Source organism: Ascidiella aspersa, chromosome 1 (assembly GCF_963924565.1).
Source record: "Ascidiella aspersa chromosome 1, kaAscAspe10.2, whole genome shotgun sequence".
Taxonomy (NCBI): domain Eukaryota; kingdom Metazoa; phylum Chordata; class Ascidiacea; order Phlebobranchia; family Ascidiidae; genus Ascidiella; species Ascidiella aspersa.
The window spans coordinates 36,291,482-36,317,644 of record NC_139447.1 but is presented as its reverse complement, the minus strand read 5'-3'; the positions used below and the strand labels follow the sequence as shown (position 1 = coordinate 36,317,644).

Sequence of the window (26,163 nt, the reverse complement as noted above, 5' to 3'; positions counted from 1 at the left end):
GGTCGTCACTGACAAGTGCTTTTAATTCTCCATTAAAGGTGCACAGCTTTCAATGTTTGATAAATATAATTAATAAGTCTCTATGTTTGTTTTTGTTAATTTTAGTAGCTAGGAGCTTCAAATAACTAAATTTGCTTTGCTGTTTATTTTGATAACTATTTATTTTTATTTGAGTCACAAATTTTTTTAACCTGTTTTAGTCTTTTTTGATTTCACTTGTTTTTATTTGACAGGCCAAGTCTTTAAAAAGGGAAGAGATAAAAGAAGAGGATATAGAAAAGCTCCGACTTGAAATTGAAGCACAGGTTAATTGTTCATTAGTTTTACGATTTTTTGCCACTACAAATTTTATGTGTTATTGGTTTAAAATTACAAACATACTTGGTAACAGAAAACCACACCACAGAGCCCTAGAAGCCTCTTATTCTCATAAATAGAAAAGTTTTGGGTTTTACATAAAAAATCCATCATAAATTTAATATAATAATTTAGTGTATAGGTAAGCCATTCAGCAGTGTTAGTTATTTTTAAGATTTATTTGTTTCATATTTTGTTTAGTAAAACGCATATATATATTTGACTGTATTGTTCTAAATCACAGGACTATGCCTAGTAAGCATAGTTCAGTAATTTGGAACAATACAGCCAAATATATATATATATGCATTGCTTACCAACGCTAAATGGCAATATTTATTTCAAATTTGTCCTCTAGATTTTGACATTTAATTTTTATGAGTCACCTAAAAAAAAAATTAGTGTACGTCTTATTTACAAGTCTTGAAATTGTAATACATAAATTGAGATTTGCTTTGTCTTTGTGCACTCCAGGAAAAGGAAATTGCAAGTTTAAGGGCCGAGGGTCTGGACGAAAAAGATCTTGACATTCACATTGAGTTGTTGCATGAGTACAATGAAATAAAGGACGTTGGTCAGCTTGTGATTGGTCGCTTGGCTGTTCAAAAGAAAACAACAACCAAAGAACTTTATCCAGAGTTTGGCCTTAAAATTTCAGACTAGGTAAAAGCAAACTTTCTTCAAAACTATATGATTTTAAATATTGTAGAATACGCTACCCTCCAAACCAATTTGACTAGAGATTTTCTGTACAAGTGTATTTCAAAATTTGCAGCAGTTAAAAGAGTATTGTTTTTATATGATACATAAAAATAGATTTTACAAAGTTTCAATTGATTTACACATATTATTTTCCAAAAAAATATTTTTATTTAGAAAGTAATAGTTTGTAAGTCCTTGATTTTTTACACGGGTACAACAAAAAGCTCCTTATATTTAAGAGCCTTACATCAGGGGTCGGCAACCTTTTTTGCACTGCGGACCGGTTTAAAACTAAAATTTTTGTCGCGGACCGGCCTTAAAAAACAACAAATGTTCAGGAAAGGAAATTTATTACAACGTTCAATACGAACTTTATGCTTGTTTTGTCGCAAAGGGATGCTCCCATCTAAGAATTATTGAACTTACTGAAACCCGCGAGCGGCATCCGGCCAGCCAAACAATTTAGTTTAACCCAGCCCGCGGCTCATTTCAATAAAACTTTTAGGCCTTTACGTTTTTTTCTTAAATTACACTGGTTTAACATAATTACCAATTCCTATATTCTTACCAGCTTCTCAAAATAAGGATATTTAAGTTCGTTTTTCAACAAAATTTTAATCTTACAACCCTGCTACGGACCGGTAACCAACTCCTCGCGGACCGGCGTTTGCCGACCACGGTCTTACATAATTGTCTCACATATAAGTATCCTAAATGTTTGATAAATTTGTCAGGTATATAGTGAAGCAATATTACAATGGATTTTCAATCTCAATTTCAAGGAGGAATAAAGGATCTTGTGAGTTTGAGTTCAATCTGAATTGTTGTTTTATAATCAATTATTTGTAACACACAATTTCCTTGGTTCAGATTGACTCGATATTACAGGAGGAAATTGAAAAAAGTGGGTACAAACAAAAATTACAAGATACGTTTGACCAACTTCATGTCTCAATTGAAAAAGGAGTAACATCTCAGGCAAGATTTCAGTATAAGATAAGATTTAAATTTAATATTTTTGTGTTATTGTTTACAAAACTTTCTGAATGCTCCTAAATAGGATTTTTATTACATAATGAACTATTCATTAAGATTCATTCTTTAATCGAGTAACAAATATTGTGAAATTTGTTTATGTCTATTTTTTGAAATATTTTTTTTCCCTAATATTTTTTCCCTAAAAAAGTTGAAATTAATTTTGCGCAATTGTTTATTTAAAGTACCTTCCTCAACCTGAAATATCTTTCAATACTCAGACGGGCCTAATTTTGTACATCTATATTCATACATTTTATTTTGTTGTGTGTTACAGGTACCTGATGTACAATCAGTTTTTGACCAGACAATGCAGGATGTTTTGAAATTGGAAAATGATTCGTATGAAATGCGCCAATCACACAGAGACTTAATGAACGATGTTGGATCTAATCAGAAACATTCACCTCAGACAAAGGTAAAAGTTATGTTCAAAAATTGTTCTTGCAATTTTTGCGTATGTAGTGCCAAAGCATGTATTTTTATTCCGTTTTAGACTTAGACATTTTTTGGTTACCAAAAAGGCAATCCATGTTATAATATTTTTTATACATATTATATTGAAGTTATTCCGTAATGTTAACTTTATCTGTTAAGGAGCATGTAACATTGCAACCTTCATCATCATCCTTTCATCATGGCTTGCGTACAAGATCAAGAGTTCAAAGTTTTGAAACAGGTTAATTTTTGTTAAATTGTTTGCCGCCTGTATTAAAGACCTTTATTTTATATATATATATATAATATGTGTTTAAATATGTTATTTGACCACAAAGGAAAAATATTTAATGACATACAGACATCTTGAATAAGGCTCACTGTGAAGTATAACACTCCTAATAAAGTTCTTTAATTTTATTTCTTTAGCAAATAAGTAATTTTATTCTTTACAGGTTAGCAGGTTAACATTTTTTTTGGAATGTTTGTTATTTACAGATACGTTATTTTTTGTTGTGAATCTGTTTTTCATTAGTTCTAAGTTCTAACTTTAAACTATGCAAACTTTTTCCATGATACACTTGGTCTTACTGCCTACCTCTTTTAAGTTTTACCTTGTCATTCATATTCAGGCTTTTATAACTACTCAAAATATTTCCGTTGGTTAAATATTTTCACTCTTAATTAAGTGTGTGGCTACTGGCTGCTTAAATTTCACCTATTTTTGCAAATTTACAATACAAGGAAACCAAAAAGACACAAACCTGCAGCCATTCGTTAAATATGAAAACAAACAAGGAGACATGAACGCGGCTCCCCAATCGCTGGCCAAACCCAAGTTAAAGATAATGCTGTCGGACATCGTGATAGAGGCTGGACTCCAAGTCCTTGCTTTGCACAGAGACGAATGGAAAGAAGCGGTGGTTGTAGATCAGCAAAGGCACAGGGACAAAGTCAAGTATAAGGTGCTGTAATGTTGATGGCAGTGTTATTTTTTCCCTATTTTTTTTTATTGTCTAAAATGGTATGATAGTTTAAGTGAAAAATTGACGATGACCTTCTAAAACTGTTTCCATCTATCACAGCAAACATGCTTTTGCAATGTGATGTTACCAAGTATTTTACTCAACTAATTAAAATATCTAATGTATATTTTAGGTCCATAGGTAGCAGTGTTTAATCACCAATGGAATAATTTTTTTATCGTGGTCATGAACAGTACCAACTGATTATTATCAAATTAAAAAAATTAAAGCCAAAACAACAATTTACAGAGATTATGTTTTAGGGTAATTTGTGATCAGTGCACATTTCCTAATCTCAACGTTTCACTGCTCGATAGAAAATTATTTCTAATGCGGTCTATTTTTTATTTAACTCTTTACGGAGGTTGCTCTGTTAAAGCACAGTTTGTCAAAAACAAATTGCACCTTCATTGGATAATATAATTAACCATTTATTTTCCGCCTTAGGTTCGATTCGCCCTTACGAATGGCAAAAGTCTCGTTCAGCTGAACCATCTTGCAAGTGCTGAAGCAGTTAGCAAGTTTGATTTGTCCCAAGTAAAAATCGGAGCACGCATTGCAGCGAACTACAAAAACGACGGTATGGATGTCACTATTTTACCTATTGTGTGAAATTGGGTAAAAAAAAACTTTTTGTATTCAACTATGTCTACATTATTCACAATGCATTGATCTATGTGACATGAATTTCACAATGCATTGATCTATGTGTTTAACAGCAGGAATTATTTTAATGTATTTTTAATGTGGTATTACGTCTTGACTCATTTGAGTGCTAAATATAATACTATGCTTCCAATTTTAAAAGTGTTAAGAAATTTTCACCCGTTATTTAAGTGCTTAATAAAATATTTCTTTTAGAATTAGAAAGCTTGACACATATATATATATCTAACTTGGGTCCTCAATAAAACGTCTGCTTTAAATTGTAGAAGTTTTGCCCATAACTTAAGTACTTAATAAAAAAGTTGCTGCCAAACTAGAAGTGTGATGCTCATTTCTTTACTTTAATTTAAACCAGTGTTTCTTGAGGTTTTGCCGCGGTAACCCAAGTACTAAGCATGAGTAAAAAGCTGTGGAGCAAATTCTCTTTGTACTGAACTTTTTGTAAAATAAGACAGTAGCATAAATAACTTAATTTTTACATAATATATGCAATGTTTATATTACTTACAATTTTTTGTAAATTTTTGAGATTTCTTGCTCAGACTCAGTCTTAATGTATTCAGGGGCATATCCAAATATTCAAAAAGGGTGTCCCAAATTTGTAACTAAGGGAATTCACCTTTTTTTTGTCTGGCCCTGATGTATAATTATGTCATAAAATAGTGACGGGTATTTGAAGTCATAAAATAGTGACTTGAAAAACGATAATGTCACTTACAAAAATATGGGTGCGAAACCGCCTCCCCCTCCTGGATATACGCCACTGAATGCAACCATTTAAAGTATTGTAGTCGGTGACCCAAACAAATCAAATCAAAATTTCCCATGGGTTGAAAAACACTGATTTAATAAAATAAAAGGTTTATTACCTTTTCAGGTATTTTTTCTGGCGTAATCGCTGAGGTGAGTCGTAAGAAAAACCGCCCAAGATTTCTCATCTTTTTCGACGACGGATATGCGACATACTGCGACCCTAGACACATTTATTTGGTGCTCGGACAACGTATAGATGTCTGGAATGATATTGCCAACAAGTAGGTGTACCAAAACAGGCCTAATTAACGTTTTAAGATCTAAAATCGAATTAATATACTGTTGCTGCCAGGCATTTTTAACTTGTAAAATTGTTCTTCCGGTATCGACGTTTCGATCGCCTATTCGGGCAATCTTTCTTCAAGGCAATATTTTTCCGGGAGAACACTTTACATGTTAAAATCCTATGTTTCTAAATAATTGTATTTGTGGTAAAACACGCAACCGGTTTACTTTCATTTAACATAGTAAAAATGCAATTACTCCACAAAAAACAAACGGTGATCTTAATATTTTTGCATGACAATTTGGTAGGTATTTAGTTTATTTATCACTGTTTAATAATTCCAAAAAAATATGTCAACTCCACTCTAACTGAAAACAAAATAAATGTCTAGTTTTTGAAGAAGAAAATGTTTTTATAATCAATGTTAAACAAATGTGTTTCCTTTTGGCGACGTTGCTTCGATTCATTCATACCAAAGTACTATTTGATTTTCACTGCACATGGTCAACAATTTAAGCCAATTATAGTTGAAACACATTTATTGATATAAGTTTTCTTTTCAGGCCTACCGCTGACTACATAAAAGGATTTCTCTCCAACCCCGTTCGGCCCATGTTAAGCATGAAAGAAGGCCAGACACTAAAGGTACATAATACGATTCATCTCTTTATGCGTTTGGGCATTTAACATCCCTGCCTTTCGCTTTGTACGTACTTTTAATGTTTTGTTATTAAAGCCAATACTGGAACATAAAAAAAAGCACGCCGTTTAAGATATAGCTAAATCAGTGTTTCGCAACCTTTTTTGACTTGCGGCACCCTACAGAGATTATTAGTAATTCGCGGCACCCTTGCTCGTATTTTTGCTGGTTAACTGTAACGTTACATTAAATGAGATTCCAACAGAACATTAACTATGTAACTACGTTAAAAACAAACTTATTTTTTTGGCACTTTTATCGTACACAAAAAAATACACCAAGAAGCTTACTGAAAGAGCAAAAATTTGAATCCTAACGAACTTGAAATATCTCTCGGCACCCTTGAGCGTTAAAAATGACACTCTGGAGTGCCGCGGCACCCCGGTTGAGAACCTCTGAGCTAAAGGAACAGCCAGGGTCCTAATTTTCTAACCTTTGCGGGAAAGTTTTCTCTAGCCACCAGTGCGCTGTTTGTCATCGAATCAATGTGTTTACTGTTTTTCGTCAGTTTTTATCCTCTTAACCCTTCAGGTTGAGTTCGAGGGTGAGTGGCATTTAGCGCGGTGTCTGCGCGTCGACCAGAGTCTAGTTGAAGTCCTCTACTACTCGGACAACAGCAGGGAGTGGATCTACAGGGGATCCATGAGACTGGAGAGGCTCTACAGACAACATCAGCTGGCCGAGGTACCTGTTGTAAAGAAACGAAGGCTGTATTTTACATAGGCGGCTGTTTTTTTTTCTGCTAGGTGACACTAGTGTTATAATGAGCATTTCCACTATTTAATTTTTTTTTAATTTATCAGAAATGATCAGACATATTATTAACCTCGATCGATACTTGACTTAAACGAGCATTGTTCAATGCCAGTTTTTAAAAGGGATTAGTTTTCCAAATTTTGGTTAATAAGTAACCGTTTCTTTTGTGTAGATGCTTTTGCTTGATTTGGGGAGTTTTGTTCGGTAACTGGTAAAATGGTAAAATGGTAAACCGACTGTGAAAGCATGTTGCTTGAATTAATGTGTATTAATTACTTGCATTTCTACTGGCCTTGTTGACTTATGACTTGGGTATTAAACATTAAAGCCTTAAATCCATTTACCATGTATACGATTCAGTTGGACCAGCCACTTCGGAATTCCAGCACTGTTAGTTCACCCCCGATTTTAGTCACCACAGTTTATGCTTAAAAAATGCTATTTGTTTAATCGACAAATGTCCGTGCAGAAAACGCGCAAAGAGCAGCTTGCCACTCCCAACCGCATTGCGCGAGCTCACACTGGAATGAGGAAAGCCCACATCGAGTACACCATCGACCTCACCAGAGAATCCACCTCACCGCGTACGTATTTCGCGTTTTACGCAAAAAAATTACCACGGAGATCAGTGCTTTCCGACTTGGTTGTAACATTTCGAGGGTTTTAAGCCTTTTTCTGATTGATTACAATAATAAAAAAACACGTTATTTCACCACCGCTATATTTCTGAAATGCTACGGCTGTAGTTTTTTCTTTCTAGTTGTACTTTTTTTAAAGCTCTCAATGAAAACATCAGGTAATAAGATGTCGGCGGTTTTCAGCCTTTTTCTTATTAATTAATTATTAAAGGAGCGTGTTTTTCACCACAGGTATATTTTGAAATTTTATTTTAACGTCTCTTGATTTTTGCAAGTTTTATTTTTTTCAAGCTTCTAATAAAAACATCGCTAATAAGATTTATTTTTGCCGACTCAAATATTTTCACAGCTTTTAAGGGGCCTTTGCTTGTCATTTATACCGCGTTTTGCAAGTCTTCCTGCATCAAACGAATAAAGCAGTCCATTTATTTTTATTGATTAGCTTCTGTTCTTTTTCGATTTTATAAAAATACTTTTAAAACAACCTTTTGCATTTATCCTAATTCCCTTTTGTTTACAGAACCACCCGCAAAAGCAAATCAGAAAAAGACGAAGAGCGTTAGCAGCGACCAATCTGCCGAAGAAGCTTTAGAGTCGAGTGCTTCAAAGCTTCTGAAAGAACGTAGGTTGCAGTGCGTTATTGCCACTTAGTGCATGCTGCTACCATCCACCATCTATATGTAAAAAAATACATCAAGTATGGGAACTTGCCCCCTCTGCTTGGCCTTTTAGTGTGGCTCGCATTATTTATTTTTTAATTTTTTTTTATTTTTTGCAAAGATTAATACCACAAAAACTCGAGATTTCACCTTCGTCTTTCCTTAAACATTCCCCTTTTTTCCGGCGATTTCAGAGAAAAAAGCCACCACGCGTTGGAAAGCGCCCTGGGAAAAGTCGCTGAGCCTGCAGCGGGAGCCATGGGACGGCCACAACCCCAATCAGATCACCCAGTTACCCCGCTCCTACTCTGAGATGCAGGGCGGAGTGGATATTGCAAGCTACCTCATCAACCGACTCGAGCAGAAGAAGACGCCGCATGGTGGCAGTGAAGAGGGCAAATCGAGAAGTAGAAGCATTGATGGCAGGTTGGTGGCCTATTCGGAATTTCCGCATAGTCTTTGAGCTTTTAATTGTCCTTGATGCGTCTTAAAAAAACAATTAATCCTATACTGAAGTAGGTACCATATCTTTGAAAGTTTCCAATATCTCGTTATTCATTTTTAACAGAGATATTGGAAACGTTTAAAATTCCTACTACGTCTAACTTCATGGTGGTCCAGCCATTATTATGCTCTAAAAAAAAATATTTTTCTAAGTGTCTTTTTTACGGATAGCTTGTATTTGTTATTGTGTTTTTCAATTCGATTTTAGTGAAGTTCGATACTAGATATTTTTGACTAAATGTATGTAGCCCTTTTTAATCCTTTATTAAATTACTTTATTCTTTAGCTAAGAGAAGTAAAACAGATGAAATTATTTGGCCTAAATTAGCTTTAGCGAAAGTTTAGCTTCATTTCGATTGTTAACCCAGTATAATTGTGTATAAATTCATGTGTTAAAAATTATTAGGCATTTTTCTTTTTAAATAGACTCTTTTTATTATTTTCGTCAAAATAACTGTGTCTTTTTTGTTCCTAGGGGAGCTACGGCGGCCAGCCGATTCAGTGGCAGTGGACGATCAAATGTGAGTATAAGATTTATCTCATTTCAAAATAAAATGTAAATATAAGATTTTGAGTATAAGAGTCTTGAATGTATTTCATTTATTTAGTGTACATTTTTAATATTTTATTTTTACTATTTGTTTGTACAGATAAACTGATAATGCGTTATATTTTGTTATGGCGAAATGCATTTTTATTAAAAGTTTTTAGACCTTACTGACTGATTTTTGTTTGAAGCGGTGCCCTTCTCAAGCTATTATAAGATTTTCTAATTTGAAATATTTTGAGTTTTTGTCGTCTCAAAACTCCTTGTTCTGTACCGAGCAATATGTAAAAATTTCCACTACCAACGCTTGGTTTCTTAACTTAACCAACGTTTACTCTTTTTGCAGAGTGACCCTCACAACATGGAGATGTACGCTCACATGGTTTCGAGAAGTTCGGCGGTTTTCTCCCCCCACAAATGCTCCCCCCAATGCGTTGCCCCTTTCAGACAGAGAAAATCACTCAAGGGGTAAGGTCTTCAAATAAATTATAAATATTTTTTATTCTATTTTACGTTATTTTAAATGAAACATTTCAGGCTTTCGCACTAGGCTGATAAGCTAAAAAAACGCCGTTTAAAGTAATGCTATACATTTTTCGTGATGCAAAGCAAAGCACATCGTACAGCTATAATTTTTGTCTGGTGTATGATGAACACCATATTCCAGCTATAATTTTTGTCTGTTGTATGATGAACACCATAAACCAGCTATAGTTTTTTGTCTGGTCACTGGTGTATGATGAACACCATAAACCAGCTATATTTTTTTGTCTGGTGTATGATGGACACCATAAACCAGCTATATTTTTTGTCTGGTGTATGATGAACACCATAAACCAGCTATAATTTTTGTCTGTTGTATGATGAACACCATAAACCAGCTACTACTGGATTTTCCCGTGCGACATGCAGCACCTAAAATCCAGCTACCGCTTCTCCTTGGTTTGTAAAACGTTGTACTTTCCTCATTTTACCGATGTTCAATTCTGGCCATTTGAGGTTTTTACACGAGGCGGACCGAAAAACTGGACCTGTGTACCAACTACCAATTCGCCCTTACTAACCATTACCAATGTTAGTTCGCCCTTACTAACCAATATTAGTTGCCCTTGATGTTAGTTCGCCCTTAAAGTTAGTTCGCCCTTCCTAACCAATATTTTCCGATCTGCTTGTTTCTAGAGTCAACCCACTTTTGAAACCTCTCCTGATGGGCTGGACTCGCGAGATTACTCGTCTGAAGCCGTTCAACCAGCGTCCTGGCTTCCACTGCTACTACAGGGCTCCGTGCGGTCGGGTGTGCCGATGCATGGACGACATTGTCAGGTGAGACCTGTTGTTTTGTAACCTGCGCGCAAAAAAAGGTTGCAAAAATAGTTTGTTTTTTATTGGAAATTTGCCTTATTTTTTAATGTGGTATGATGCTTTCATATAGACCAGTGGTTCTTTTGTTAACGTGTACCCCTAATTTTTTTTTTTTGCTTTGTGTGAACCAGGGTAGACAAGAAATTTTTAGAAAGGGCGTTATAAATTGACGTCACAATACAAATAAATTTCAGAAATTAGCTGTTTCCGTCCCAAAAGTCTAAATACATTCAATTCAAAAACGTTTTATTTTTAATTAAACTTTTTTCTTCTAAAAAAAAAATCGATTACTTTCCAAATATACACCAATAGATCAGTTAGCCCCTCATGGACCCCTATAACTAGTTCACCTACCACAAATCGGAATCGGAAAAGATAAACTTTGAAAACAGTTTGTAAATTTTGTGTAAACTATATTTTATGATCATTTTTGTCATTTAGGAAACAAACTACTATTTCAGTTTTCAAATCGTTAACTTACCGGTTAGTGTTAGGATCCAGTAGACCCTGCATGTCGCAGTCGAGCTTATAAGAATACGTAGAATGTAGTAATCTAAATAGTGAAAGATTTCTACACAGATACGTGCTCGAGTGTGGCATCCACAACCTGGACCTGACCTGCTTTACTCTCGATTCGTCGGTTCGAGTGCAGAACAACACCGAAGTGCGACCGAGGGATGCGAAGTTCTTCATACCCGACTACTCTTGTGAGTTTACCAACTACTTAACAACTGTATTTTTCTTGTCGAATGTAAAACCTGAAACAAAAGCAGATGCGATAATTTAGGCTCTGATTTACAACCTTAAGTTTGGCATGGATAATTTTATATGCTTAAAGCATAAGTCCGCGTCACTCTGTCCTACCCTGCATAGCATAACTAGATTTTAGCTTGAAAACAGGGTTGTTATGACGCGTTTTATTACCGTTATTACTTGTATTTGACCCCTAGCAACATAGTAGGCCAAAAAATCCACAAAAAATTCCTGAAAACTTTACCAATGTGTGACCAGCTGATTGGAGCAAGCAAGTGTACCATTCTAAAAAATTAGTAAACCCCAATTTAAAAACATAGTAAGATCATTTAAAACTATTTAAAAAAGTTTTTTACCAAAAATAAGTCCGTCACTAGTTATAACTTACAGCAGTGATTCTCAACCTTTTATGGCTTACGGCACCCCTCAAAAATAATAAATAGATTTTCGGCACCCCATTGGAATTTTCGTTCAATGCTGAAATGTCACTATAAATGGAACTGGAACGACACAGTGAACTTAAAACATGTGGGAAAATGTCATTTGATTTGTTGGTATCTAATCGTGCACAAATAGTTCTATCAAGAAGCTAACCAGTTGAAAAAATCAGATTCTTAAAAATTTTTAAATACCCACCGGCAACCTTGAGCATTAGAAATGGCACACCAAGGCTCTGCGGTACCCCAGTTGAGAACCACGGCCTTTAAAAAAGACATTTTTGTGTCAGACGGCAAAGAGGACATCCCAGTAAGCTGCGTGAACGAAATCAACATGGACGCGCCTCCAAAAATGCCTTACACCAAGGAACGGGTGAACGGACGGGGAGTGAAGATCAACACTTCGCCCGATTACATGGTCTGCTGCGACTGCATCGACAATTGCAGGTTGTTTTTAACACATTATTGGCGTTAATATTTTACAATAGCAGACATATTATCGGCAAACGGATGGATTTTTAGCCCTGCGTTTACTTAGTTTTTTTATTTGTTTTTGTCTTTTTAAAGATTGGAAATCACTGATCTTTACTGTTTTAAAATTACATGAAGTGCACAGGAAGGCACGCTTAGCCGTTCTACCCCACTTAATTTAAACCGAACCATTGTATACAGGGACAAGTCCAAGTGCCCGTGTCAGCAGCTCACAGTGCAAGCCACTTCATGCTGCAGAGGCGGGAAGATGAAGCCAGACGCCGGATACGAGCACAAGAGGCTTTACAGCTTTCTACCAACTGGGTAATACTTAAATCACGCTATAGCAGACCTGGGCCAAATACGGCCCGCGGCCAGCCTAGCAATTTAATACGGCCTACGGCTCATTTTTCTTAAAATACAATCAAGGGCTACTTTCTTGGGTGAAACATATTATATACATGCTTTCATCACGCTATGCCTATAGGGATATTTAATAATATCGCATCAGAGCCTTTGTCCGATATAAGGTCTTAGTATCGTTAGTCGTCCGATTCTGGGGTGCGATTTGTGCAAAACCTATACAAAATGATTATAGATTTTTAAGCAATGTTTAGCGACCCAAAAAAGCGTTTTGTATCTCGTAAAAGAATGCTAATCTCTAAACTGGGTTTAGCTATGGCTTAATATTATAGTTCATAATTGACAAAACATTTGTAGGACTCAATTTGACCAATTTTGTAATTTGGCCTTATTGACGAGATAAATGTCGGTAAAAAAACTAATAACGATTGCAACCGTTAGCATCATTTAAAACGGTTCCGCTCTGTAAACCTATTACAAAACGTGCCATAACAACACGACAGGATAGGATAGGAATTAACATCACACCCACGTGACCCACAGTAGCAAAACAAAAGCTTACGTTTTTCCCCACTTCGCCCCACAGAATCTACGAGTGCAGTTCTCGGTGCAAGTGCAACTCTCAGTGCATGAACCGCGTCGTACAGCTGGGCCTGAGCTGCCGTCTGCAAATGTTCAAGACCCAGAAGAAGGGCTGGGGCATCCGGTGCTTGGACGATATAGCTCAGGGCACTTTCGTGTGCATTTATACAGGTGCGTGTTTTGGACTGTTAACTTTAATTTTGAGTCCCACCCAATGCTAAACCTATGGCACAGTGAGGTAATGGTGGGATGTTATAGGCACGCAATATTGCCTCGCTTACACGATGCGATTAGCATTAAACTGCGCCATAAATATTACATCTTAGATGTCTTGGTCCATGTTTATTTCTCCTTAGCACAGCTCCAACCCATAACAAGCATTTAAACTGAGAAGTTCAATATTTAACTCAACAAGAGTTGTATTTTCTTTCGTGTTATAAAAAAGTAAATACTTGTGTTGTTTGATGATTCCGTGCTTGCTGTGGGCATTCGTGTTGCTTTTTGTCTCACAATCGAGATTTCATGACAGAGTTTAACAGAGTTTATAATTAGGGCAATTGTTTTTTTACCTGACAAAAAATCAAAACTTTGTTAAAAGGTCAACATTTTTCACTTTTTTTAAGTCAAAAAATTAACTCCCTAGTTATAAAGCAGACAAGTTCGGTTGTTTGCGTTTAGATTTTGCTTGGAACAAGCATGTTAGGGTATAGTGTATATTTTTCATGGTTGAGTTTTATTCCTTGTCCAATGTCCATACATTATCAGGAGATATTTATTTTACACAAAACAACAGGCTAAATTATACATGGCTTTGTTAAGTCTAGCACAGTGGTTCCCAAACTTTTTTAACGCTGGCCCCATAAAAATGTTTTGGTCTCGTGGACCAGGGCCAGCGTGGAATTTTTAGAAATTGGGTCAAAATAGGAAACCTGTGTTTTCGGTTGAATAAATGTAACACCGAATTGAATTTTAAAAACATCAATTGAAACTCTTTTCTTTAAAAAAATATTTTCATTTGGGTCTTCTTCCCCCTAAAATTAGGCCACGGACCCCAGTTTTGGAACCCTTATCTAGTGTAACACCGCTTGTCGTATTCCACGTGCGGTATGTTCAACCTGATGTTAAAATGCAACATTAAAGTTAGTTATTGGTGATTTATGTTTGAAATGCTTGTGCAGGTAAAATCCAGACAGAAGCGAACGCAAACGACGAAGGTCTGATGAATGGCGACGAATACTTGGCAGAACTCGATCATATTGAGGTTGGCCTGGAAAGTTTTTATACTGTGAAAACTTTTATATGGTGTGTTCATAATTTTTTTCGTTGAGCTAAATTGATCGAATTGAATTAGGGTTGCATCGGCTAATTTGGCGGTGAAACGCAAAACAATCTTCGATTTTAATAACAAAAATGACTATTAATAATAAATTTCAAAGCCAAAAAGGTCAAGTAGATCGACAACATCTTGATTAAGACGTTTCGATACCTTTTTGGCTTTGAAATTTATTATCAAGCTACGTTACAGATCCGTGCATAGTGTACACAAAAAAATGACTATATTACACAAATCATCGTAAACATAACCTTGTTTTGTCAGCATAGTACAATTCAAGAATCGGATACATTTTTATTTTTTTTTATTAAAAAATTATGGGTTTTGGGACAAATTTACATTAAGGCCCGTTTACATTACAGCTGCGCTGAGATGAGCAAAGCGTAATTTGCTCTTAATTTTTACTGTGGGGAGCGTTTCACGCTTTGCTATACTCAAGCTCCGTGCAGCTAAAAAAAAGTTAACGCTTTGCTCGACTGCCATCGAAGCGTGAAATTGAATTTGCCTTGTCTGTTACGCAACCATAGTACAAATGCAATTTCACGCCCAGCTCAGCTCAGCGCAGCTGTAGTGTAAACAGGCCTTCAAACTCAACCGGATTTCTTGATCTGTTTTTCGTCCCAGGTGGCGGAGAATCAGAAGCAAGATTACAACGAAGATGACTCGAGTGGAATCGACTCGCAATCTGACAACGATTCAAACGAGGACGCGGGAACTGGACAGAAGAAATCGTAAGTTAGATGTTTAAAGAAATTACGCACGTGAAGGACATAGTAGTTTAATTTCGATGGTTTATTTGAGGCCGTCGGCCTATTTAAAAACTAGATTTAGCGTTTTAAAATTAGAACTAAAATGAGAGCATTTCTGTTTTTCCAAATTAGATTATAATTATAACCATTTATGGTTTCTCAAGTTAGATTAGAGTTGGAGTAACTCAATACTTAAAAAACAGAATTTAAACTAGAATTAAATTTAGTTTTTTACAATCAATTTAAATCACAAATTTATTCTTATTAAAATGTGAATTGTAAATATTCCTGTGCTAATTTTATATGTTTTAGTATAGCCTATGCTTTTCAGACTTTAAAAATAACCTACAGGTAGTTCCGACCACAGAGTTCTCTTACATCAATTCTAAAAAAAAAATAAAAAATCCTTGACTAATTTAAAAAAAAACTTAACATGCTCAAGTTTTCAACTCATTTAAGCTATTCTTGGTTATTTCTCAAGCCCTGTTTGCTGGGATTATTTCCGTTTCTCTAATGTACGGCGATGGGGATCCAAATTTACTTGTTTTTACAGCAACATGTTGTACGAAGACAGCACCGATACTGAAGATGAAAACGCCGACGCCGAGGTAAAGTAGCAAAACCATAAGAACCGTAAAAATTAATTTTTATTTTTATTTTGTTTAATAACAAACTGATCAAAAATGTGCAATGTAAATCAGAGCCTGTATTGTTGACAGTGTTGGCTAGGGGAAATTTAAAGTTTGCTGGCAAGTATTGTTGTTTGAACTAGTTGCCTAAATTTCTCTGTACAAAACGTTTTCTTATATTTTTAAAGCTATACAATACCACGAGAAAAGTATTAAAAATAAACTGTTTAAACGTATTTTTTTTAACCTTTTAGCTGCTAACCATTTACTGTAACAGGTATAAAATTTATGCTTGTTATTGTTCGATAGCATGTAATATCAATTCATGTAAGGTGTGCATCACTTGTGAAAACAATTTATATGCCGAACCGGCTCTTTTGTACGCCTTCCGACCGAATACTCAACGTAAAATCGGGTGATTGAATAACCCTGGTGTTTTTGTATTTACACTTAAAAGTTTTGTAATTGTGCGATACATAAACCTGTTGCAGATTTGGTGCAAAATGCCACTTTTTGCACTTCGGCTCTGATTTACACGGTTTCCGGTAAAGCTTTTTCTTTTCTTTTTTTGATTTGTTGCTCACTTTGCAAAAATGAGAAGTGTGTAACATCACTTCTGGTGATTTTTTTAGTATATTATACCGGTTACATACGGCCGACCGTTTTCTGTTGCAAGTAACCGGATGGCTTCTTATTTACGTTTCTTCAGCTAGTAACTGTGGCCTCCGATCCGAAGCAATTAAGAAGATTTTAATTCATGCGGTTAAATCTTTTGGTTTCTGATAGACCTAAACATCAATGTTTTTTTTCAACTAAAAAAACACACAAAAAAACGGGTATCCAAGGGCTGGGTCGGATAATTACTGACATTTTAGATATTCCCTGCCTACTTACGGCCACTACACCTTTACCCCTGACTTTACTTTTCTTTTAGTTAGTAGAATAATTAAATAAAAATGGTATAAAAAATGGTATCAACATAACCGGGTATTGGCTCCGAACCCACATTATCGAAAATGCATTGTTGGAACCACAGGCGCCAAACGTGGGGGTGCAGAGCGTTTTTTGACGCCCTGGATTTCTTGCAGATCGCTCCATCTGCACGTATGCCGTGACGGATAATTGTTACAAAACACTGCTCAAAGTAGATTGGCACTAACCTTCGTCATTTCACTGCAGGACCGAGTACGCATTAGCTTCGAGTACAATTTTTCTGACGAAATGAAAAGACAACGCATTGTTTTAAAAATAATATACGAAATCGCAAAATCGGTTTGCGAGACTTGCTACGCTTTTTTGGTAACGAGTAAACACTTGAAAAATGCCCTGGGATTTTAAAAGTCCGGCGCCTATTGTAACGCATCTCCAGTGCGTCGCTTTAGTTTGCATGCTCCACTTTTGTGTTTTTTTGTTGATACTCCCGCTAACCCGCACGCCTTTCTTCCCTGAAGCGAGTCAAGATGATACTCAAGCGAGACTCCGACAGTACATGGGCAGTCGCCTGCAACCAAAGGCCGACCAAGGTTTGTATGCATTTTCTGTGTGTGCCCTTTATTTGTGTGTGATTTTTTGGGAGGGTTGATTTGTGTGTAATTTTATTTTATTTTACTATTTTAAGGGCTGCGGAAAAACAGCGCGTGTTGTTGGTGTGTGGCGATATAGAAAACCCTGGTTTGTTTTGTCGTGTATCTCTGTATAGTAATGTCCTTCGGGGGTTGTTGGGCCCTAAAATATATTAGGGTCCACCTAACGGACATGTCTGTCCTTGAATACCCAATACATTAATAAATTATCATATTATTCTTAATATTATATCAATGGAAAAAAGTTTTTGTATAAAAGCTATAGCATTTTGTAAAGCACCGCAAATGCTGCTTTAAAAGCGGCGATTTTAGTGTAAAAAAATGTGTTTTTGTCGATTCTTTTAAAGGACCCTACAGCCTACATCGAGTTTTATCCTTCAATAAAGTTTATTATCCTTTGTGTTTTCAGCTTGATGAACACAAATCGGACGTGAAGGTTTTCGGGACCGGTAAAGCATTTTTTGTAACATTTTGCCTTTTTTTAGTAATTTCCAAATTTGTACTCGCATTGGCCGTATGTCACTTTGAGTGGTAACTGGCGAGTTTAACACAGTTTAAGTCAATTTGTCTTTCGTCAAGAGATCGCAGGACAAGAAAGTATTTAAGAAAACTCATAGACATAGCACCATTGCTTGCTGCATCTTGTTTGTAAAACTAGCCTGTGGTGAGGTTCGAGCTAACGACCTCGGTTATACCGGGACCGTCGTTCTACCAACTGAGCTACACAGGCTCAGAGGGAAATGAGTCGAGAAACAACCATAGCCCAGTTGCCTGCTACATCCTGTTTGTAAAACTAGCTTTTCAGTGAGGTTCGAACTAACGATCTCTGGCCATACCGGGACCGTCGCTCTATCAACTGAGTAACACAGGCTTAGGGGGAGCGAGTCGAGAAACAGCCATAGCGCCGTTGCCTGCTGCATCCTGTTCGTAAAACTACTCTGCAGTAAGGTTCGAAACTGAGTAACACAGGCTTAGGGGGAGCGAGTCGAGAAACAGCCATAGCGCCGTTGCCTGCTGCATCCTGTTCGTAAAACTACTCTGCAGTAAGGTTCGAAACTGAGCTACACAGGCTTAGAGAGGAGCCAGTCATCAAGTAACACTACATTGAATTAGAACCGATGCCGCCTCAGTTTCAAGCGAGTATCGAAATTAAGGGATTCCTATAAATGACAGGAGGACGAAAGCTGGGTTACTCGTCTGATCCTGAGCTCTCTCCAGGAGCGATCCCGGATGCAGCTCGCAGAAGAAGAGGGAAGATGGTCCCGAGGTCAAACCTCCCGTCCAACGACTCCAGCATCGACTCCGACTCGTGTGAGTAACGTACAAACGAGTAGCCGAATTTGTTACTTGGAAAAAATGATTTTCGTTTTTAAATTAAAGACTGTTTAGTTTCGCTTTGGCTAAGTCAATAACATGTCATCTTTGAGAAACAGTATCAACCAATTTCTTTTAATTTCAACGCTTTTGTAACCGAGCATGGTAAGATTTTAAAATATTTTTCCAATCAAAGCCCCAAAACTTTAACTGCGTACTACAGTGTTTCGCAACCTTTTTTAGCTTGCCGCTCCCTACAAAAATTTTAAATAGTTCGCGGCACCTTGCTCGTATTTTGCTGAGTAGTTAACTTTAACGTTACAATAAACGAGATTGAAACAGCACGTTAACTGTGCAACAAGGTTGAACAAATTTTTTTTTTTTTTTTTTTTTGGCGCTTTTATCGTAAACGAAAATCTGTACCAAGAAGCTTACCAATAGAGCAAAAGTTGGAATTCTAAAGCATTTGAAATATCTCTCGGCACCCTTGAGTGTTAAAAATGGCGCCCTAGAGTGCAGCGGCACCCCGGTTGAGAAGCACTGGCGTACTAAAATGAAATGAACGCCGATGTTGTATGGCCGAGCCGATATAATTACGACATAAGATCGGCCGTTTTGAGTCCGGTTTTGTTTTTGTTATTCACGCAAATGCAAAAATTAAGGTGTTGCTTCAAATCTTTGCTAGTTTCAACTAAAAATACAAGATTCGAAGTTTGAACTTGACTTTCGGTGTTAGCGTAACAGTAAAAGTACAGCCCTATTGCATAACAAACATAGTAATTTTTACTTATTTTTTCTGTAAGATACGTATTTATACTTATTTTCAAGCTAAAGATGCCTAGTTCTCTTTTTTTTTGAGGTTACTACGAAAAACTAATAAAATTAAAATAAATCCCGACATATTTTCTGCAAAATAAAGCTTTAAAAAACTGTTTCGTAATTGTATTGCGTTGGGCGTGCGTGTTCATCAAGTATCCATGCTTCATGAGAAATTTTTTTTTTACTTATTATACTTATTTATTTCCGTAAGTTTCTCCGCAATGCGTAAAATTTGAGTGTTGCTTTAAGTCTTCGCTAGATTGAACAAAAAATATAAGATTCGAAGTTTAAACACAACATACGGTGCCAGCGTAACAGTAAAAAGTACAGCCCTATTGGATGATTCATTTTGGGCACTTTTATCATACACAAAAAGAATGAATCAAGCTTACCAATAGAGCAAAAATTGGAATCCTAAATAATTTGAAATATCTTTCGGCAGTCGGCACCCTTTCAAGATTCGAAGTTTGAACATAACTTACTGCGTGTTAGCGAAACAGTAAAACTACAGCCCTGTCGTATAATAAACACAATATTTTTTCCGTTAAGTTTCTCCGCAATGCGAGCTGCCCAAGGTTAACTTTCTCGATGACGATTTTACGACCGACACCGATTCTGACACAAACGACAACAACGTAAGAGCACCTTCTGTTCTCACCAAGTCAACGTCCAAAGGGAAAGTAAGCATAATAACCCAAGATATTGTCCTCGACTGAATTCTGCATTGAAGTTTTTCAACCGCTAGATGGGAGTCAATAGCTAAAGCGATGACGTCACTATATTGTTTTTTTGTCCCCCAATCGAAGGCCCCTAGGAGTGTAACCTCATAAAACTCTACAACGCACCGACATACCACTCTACGTCACGTCTAAAAAATTGTTTCTATGTATACTTTTTGTATAAAGACTTGGACAAAAATCGGTCTGAAACTTAACAATAGCAAACTAAAAAAGAATAGCCAAAAAAAAAAAAAAAAAAATAGCCAAAAAAAAAGAATAGCGGGAAAAACAATAAAAAAAGAATTGCTGGAAAAACATTATTCTGCATTTTGGTGCAGTGTACAAATTTAAGAGAATATTTATCGCATCTTGATTTATGCGAATTGAAAAATTATTAATTACCTTATTACTTTTCTAAGGAGATTACGTTTGAAATTGTCCGATTTTTTTTTCAATTGTTCGATTTCGGCAGGCAGGTCTTGGAGGATGTAAAACTTTTATCGCTAAATTATCCTGGTAATAATTAATTTGTGGTCAGCAATACAGTCTTATTTACGAACGTTTATTTAAATGCATAATTCAGAAGAAGAGTTTCTTACAATCGCTAAACTATCCACGTTCAAATAATTGGATGTGTAGCAATGTACAAGGACGCGTACCAAGTCTATGCCTTTCGTTCGTCAACGCTTTTACAAACATTTTTGTAATTTTATTGTGGGTTACCCTCCTGAGCCTGCATAGCTCAGTTGGTAGAGCGACGGCCCCGGCTTGACCGGAGGTCGTGAGTTCGAACCTCACTGCAGGCTAGTTGTTTTTCTAGTCTGTCCTGCTTGCATCATTGATCGACAGATTCGGTTAGAGTCTGCAATGGCTTTCGGTATACTAATGATATGTAAGCCGTAATCGTTGGTCAAAAAGCAGCTTCAGAAGGGCTAGATTTCAGTTGTAAACACACATGTGTGTTCATGTTTCATTTATTGTGGGTTGTATTAAAGTACAAATTGCAGACTACAGTTTCTACGAACCTACAATGAATCATTTCTTTCCAGGGCGAACGAATGGTGGTAAAGGACGGGGACTCTAGTAGCGACGAGGAGGAGATAAACAAGACAAGGAGGTGAGCTTGATTTACTACTGTTAAGGCCCTCCTACACTACAACTACAGCTGAGTGGAGCTAAGCGTAATTTGCATTTAATTTCTATTGAGGCGCAAGCTCCGCGCAGCTAGGAAAAAGATACGCTTTTAAGCGATTTTCACGCTTTGCTTGACTGCTATCTAAGACTAAAAGTGATTTTGCTTAGTCTCTTACGCAGCCATACTACAAACTTAATTTCACGCCTAGCTCAGCTCAGCTCAGCTCAGCTCAGCTCAGCTCAGCTCAGCTCAGCTCAGCTCAGCTGTAGTGTAAATAATTTCCCTTGAATGCCCGCTTACACCACAGTAAACCAAGACCAGGCGGTGAGCTTAATTTACTACTGCTATTTATCAAAAACAGCTCCTCTGGTTATTGTAATTCTTAACCAACGTTTCGGCAACCTATGCAAGTCGCCTTCGTCAGGGTGAATGACACCGAAAGTTCGTAGTACAATATATGGAAAATAGCGATGAGTTTAGTTAAGATTTGGATCACAGTGTTTTTCAACTTTGCCAAAAAATTAGAAAGGCCCGAATTTACCGAAAACTCCCCGAAATGCTTTCAACCAAATGATTAAAAACGTAAGTGCTGGCAAATCAAAGAAACTCTGTCCTAACACCCCCTAAAACCTTTCCTAAAGTCAAAACTCAATTTACAAGATAAGTTTTTGAACAAAAAAAAATCGAATTCGTTCCTGTCAAAAACCTTTTTCCAACTCGTTCCGGTCAAGTCATTCTCTTCCCAAAACTGTTTTCATTTTATCAACAGCTATCTTTACCCTATTCCTCAAATAGTTCCGCTGTTTTTAGCTGCCCAATTCACTTTATAATCAGACCTCACAATTAAACCTAAACAAAATGACAGCTCTTAATGACGGATTTCGTTCTTTTATATTAAGTTAAGTCACACTATGTGCATAATGAATGGTTCTGTATACCTCGCGCACAAAAAATTAAAGACTCATAAAACGTATATTTTGAAAGTGCTACGAGGCAATACTAGTAAAACATACGAAACAAAAATAAGTAAAAAAAACAGCACTACTAAGTTCAAATGTACCATTAAACAGACAGTTTAAATGTACCAATAATAATTTAGGGCACTCAAAAATTTTTTTTTGTTTGATATGCACGTTAAATTTATTTTTTATATACACGTTAAATTTTTTTTTATATACACAGATACTTCGGAACTGAGGGCACCTTTATCATCGACGCTAAGCAGACTGGCAACCTGGGTCGGTACCTGAACCACTGCTGTACGCCCAACCTCATGGTGCAAAATGTGTTCATCGACACACACGATTTACGCTTTCCGTGGGTCGCCTTTTTCGCAAACAGGTAAATTCGGTAACGAATTGCAAAGCCAAAAATGTCGAGTTAGTTCGACATCATCTTGATTAAGACATTTCGATACGAGCTTGTATCATCTTTAGTTAATGTGACCGAGAAGTAATTGAAGCATCACTTTCAAAAGGTGGGACGCAATTGTTGTTATTCTGAGTTTAATGATAACAATTGCGTCTCAAATTTTAATTACTCAGTCACATTAACTGAAGATAATACAAGTTCGTATCGAAACGTCTTAATCAAAATGATGTCAATCTACTCGACCTTTTTGGCTTTGTAATTCATTATCATGCTACATTACAAATCCGTGCACAGTGTACCCAGGTAAACTCGTGATTCGCCAAACATGTACGATCGCTTTTCTTCGATCCTCTATTTATCCTGGCGTTTTTCACGTCGGGAAATGTGCCCTAGGTTTGCGACCAGCTTATTATTATGTTAGCGTAGTGTAACCAATTGTGAGCCTTAATGTAGCTGCAGTTTAGCAAAAGCAGGTGCTAAAGCGGGTATTTTGATTCGGATTTTCACTTTAACAAAGATTTATGTCACAGGTATCTTAGTAATACCTTTAGAAGCGTTTTTTTTATGTTACAAGTTTTTATTAGACAGAATTTCGTCTGCTATTACAGGGTGGTCCAAGGTTGACAGCATCGCGGGCCACAATATTTCTTGCATATTCTTTGCGGGCCACATACACTAGGCTACATCCGTACGAGGGCGTGAAATGTTTAAAACTGGACGTCACAAATAATCGTCCAAGGCATATAAGTTTGATAAACTTGCTATTTGGTATGAGACCGGGGAAAATGGTGCGCGCGAAGCGCGAAAAATTTTGCGTATTTCACAATAATTTTCAGGTAGAAGACAGCATTTTATAAGCGTAGAGTGTTCACGGAAACAAAACAATTAAGAGAGATGTTGCACACTACACAATCGCCAAATACAAAGACGTTTTCGTTTTGCGCAAAAAGGTTTTAATCAGATCAATTCAGCTGAAATTTCATCTTGGAATGGGTCAGCGCGTTAGGCTAAAGTCACAGTGAAAACCACATTTTTAGAAAAGTTTCGTATAAGACGCACTGCGGCTCAAACTGGTCATTGGTTATAACACATACCAAAATTAGGCGTACTTGCTACTCCCTGCTGCGAATTTGGTGAGCGATAGGAATCTGGCTTATTTCATGGTATAACTGGAAAAATGTAATCATGACCAAACAGTTGCAGTACCTATTCTTAATGTTCGTTTGTCACTTAGATTTTTTTTGAGTAAACAGTCAACGGTACGCATTGCAATAATTCAACAGTGCTCGCGGGCCACAAAAAATGATGTCGCGGGCCTGGGTTTGGACCACCCTGTGCTATTAGGTGTAAAGTTAATTTTGAAACCACATGTTTGAATAAAATCTGGTTTAAATCAAGAACGCCCTTATAGTTAGTATAGTCAGAGGCCTTCTTAACGTAACGTTTTCATTTCCAAACTTTAACAAAAATCTGTTATTTGGTTTGTAATGGATGATACACTAATCCCAACTGCCGATTGATTTTATGTCAAATTATTTTTTAATAAAATACGAATTATAATAATCTGACATCACTGAACCCTTTTTACATATCAAACGTTTAATTTATCTTTATGTCCACCTTCTCTCCAGCACTATACGCGCCGGCACCGAGCTCACTTGGGATTACAACTACGAGATTGGCAGCGTTCCAGACCGCGTCATCCACTGCTACTGTGGCTCCACCAAGTGTCGAAAACGAATGCTCTGACGTCAATGCGTGCTTTTGCGAAGGTGCACCTCTAAACCTTGGGCTTTTTATCGGCGTTTTTACCCCTGTACTTCAAAGCCGCAAGTCTACTTGACAGCAATGCGGCGTGCCTGAACTTGAGATACCGTGCATTACATCAACGATTGCCACCAGTTGGTTAATTTAGCTTTAGCCTTTTTTGCCTTGACATTATAGCGTTTGTGACGTATTCTTGCGATGCTTGGTCGTTGTAACGTCACACCTGCAGAAAGCATTACCACTGCCCCGCTTATCAACACACACATACCTGATTTTTATGGTGACGCCGCTTTTTTGCGGTCTACTCAAACACTAGAGCAGTGGTTCTCAACCTTTTTGTACCCGTGGCCCCTTTTTGATGCTGTCAAATAGTCACGGACCCCTTACATTTTTGTGGTGTAATATGTGCGTTTAGTTCTTTTTAATAGTTCAGTATATCTGCGTAGAACACCGTATGTTGAGTGAAGAAACAGAAAACACCAGATTGCTTTATTATGACACGTTTATTTCAATATGATATTTGCTGCTGCATCTACGAAGCAAGTCTTGAAATGTGTAGTTGTGTTCATCTTAGCGAACGATAGCATTTTTGCCGACCCCCTGAAAACGTTTTGCGGACCCCAAGGGGTCCGTGGAACCCCGGTTGAGAACCACTGCACTAGAGTGTGAAGCAATGGCTCGTCGCCCGGTCTACTTTAGAAAAAAAAACAGGATTATTTTGCTTGTCGATTTGTCAAAAAGCGTTAACAGAAATACGTATTGTGATCTTCAGACAACCAAGAATATTTTTGCTTCTACAATCTCTGCTGTTCTCCTTGTCAAGCCGGAAGTATGTCGCTGTTGTATCGTTTTTCCGTCCCCTTTGCTCAAACAATCAAAAAGATGCCTTGTTCAAATTAAAATTTAAACCTTTTAATTAAAATTGCTTCAGGTCATTTGCATAATTATTTAGAATTCAGGACGTTTTTTTTAACTTCGCCTTATAATATTTGTGTGTTCACTGAAGTCAATGTCACATGCCAGTAACTCCCCGCTGCCAAAAGTACTGAAATTCGTTCCTTTTGCTTGTTGTGTTCATTGTGGAGTTTTTTTATGAAATCTTAAAAAATCTTAACAAAAGTCGAGTTGTGAAAAAGTTCACTTATACCAGGACCTTTACATTTCTACCAGCAACACGTTAAATATATACGTAGCCTACTTGAGCCAAATTTGCACCAAGTATAAAATAGTTATACACCAATACTTGCAAATAGTAGAGTTGTGATTGCAAAAGTCCCCTTTAAATAGCTAAAACAGTTACAAATACAACAGAACGATCAGTTTGTAGCTAAATCCGAGAGTTGATAAACCTAAAATGGTTTTATACTTGGAGGAAATGTATTTAAATTGTAAATGGGAGATGTTGAATTAGGTCATAGAGCAAACTATATTATTTTACGTCAAGTCGCTAGGCAGTGGACTTTTAGTCAAAGCCTCCAAAACAACATATATCTACAAAACATTAGGGGTGTTTATTTGAGAAGTCAACAGATTTCTTCTTGAAAGCGTAAGGAAAGCGAATTGGGGTCAATTGTTTAAAAAGGTGTCGATTTAAGGGTAAAATGTCAAAATAGTAATTGTCATTGTTCGTAACAAATCTCCACCTATCGTTTAGGCCAGTGGTTCTCAAACTGGGGTCCGCGAGATAATTTTCTGGGACCGCGAAACGCC

At 36.7% G+C, this 26,163-nt stretch overlaps 1 protein-coding gene and 1 non-coding gene across 2 annotated transcripts; both read left to right on the top strand.

Moving 5' to 3' along the window:
* Positions 1 to 915: 915 nt before the first annotated feature.
* Positions 916 to 25,538, top strand: LOC146170303 (histone-lysine N-methyltransferase SETDB1-like). Its single transcript, XM_083388178.1, has 30 exons — positions 916 to 1,020; positions 1,794 to 1,858; positions 1,930 to 2,037; positions 2,372 to 2,512; positions 2,692 to 2,773; positions 3,277 to 3,497; positions 4,005 to 4,137; positions 5,101 to 5,257; positions 5,826 to 5,907; positions 6,494 to 6,646; positions 7,188 to 7,302; positions 7,877 to 7,978; positions 8,210 to 8,441; positions 8,995 to 9,040; positions 9,413 to 9,534; positions 10,246 to 10,389; positions 11,008 to 11,135; positions 11,909 to 12,065; positions 12,291 to 12,413; positions 13,039 to 13,205; positions 14,213 to 14,295; positions 14,992 to 15,098; positions 15,670 to 15,724; positions 17,197 to 17,268; positions 17,606 to 17,777; positions 18,502 to 18,639; positions 20,011 to 20,141; positions 21,230 to 21,297; positions 22,498 to 22,656; positions 24,318 to 25,538. Exons 2-30 carry the CDS (start codon positions 1,817 to 1,819, stop codon positions 24,433 to 24,435), a joined length of 3,558 nt encoding a protein of 1,185 aa, XP_083244304.1. The 5' UTR covers positions 916 to 1,020; positions 1,794 to 1,816; the 3' UTR covers positions 24,436 to 25,538.
* Positions 20,912 to 20,986, top strand: Trnaa-ggc (transfer RNA alanine (anticodon GGC)). The gene has a single exon. It is a non-coding gene; the product is annotated as a tRNA-Ala (tRNA).
* Positions 25,539 to 26,163: the final 625 nt, after the last annotated feature.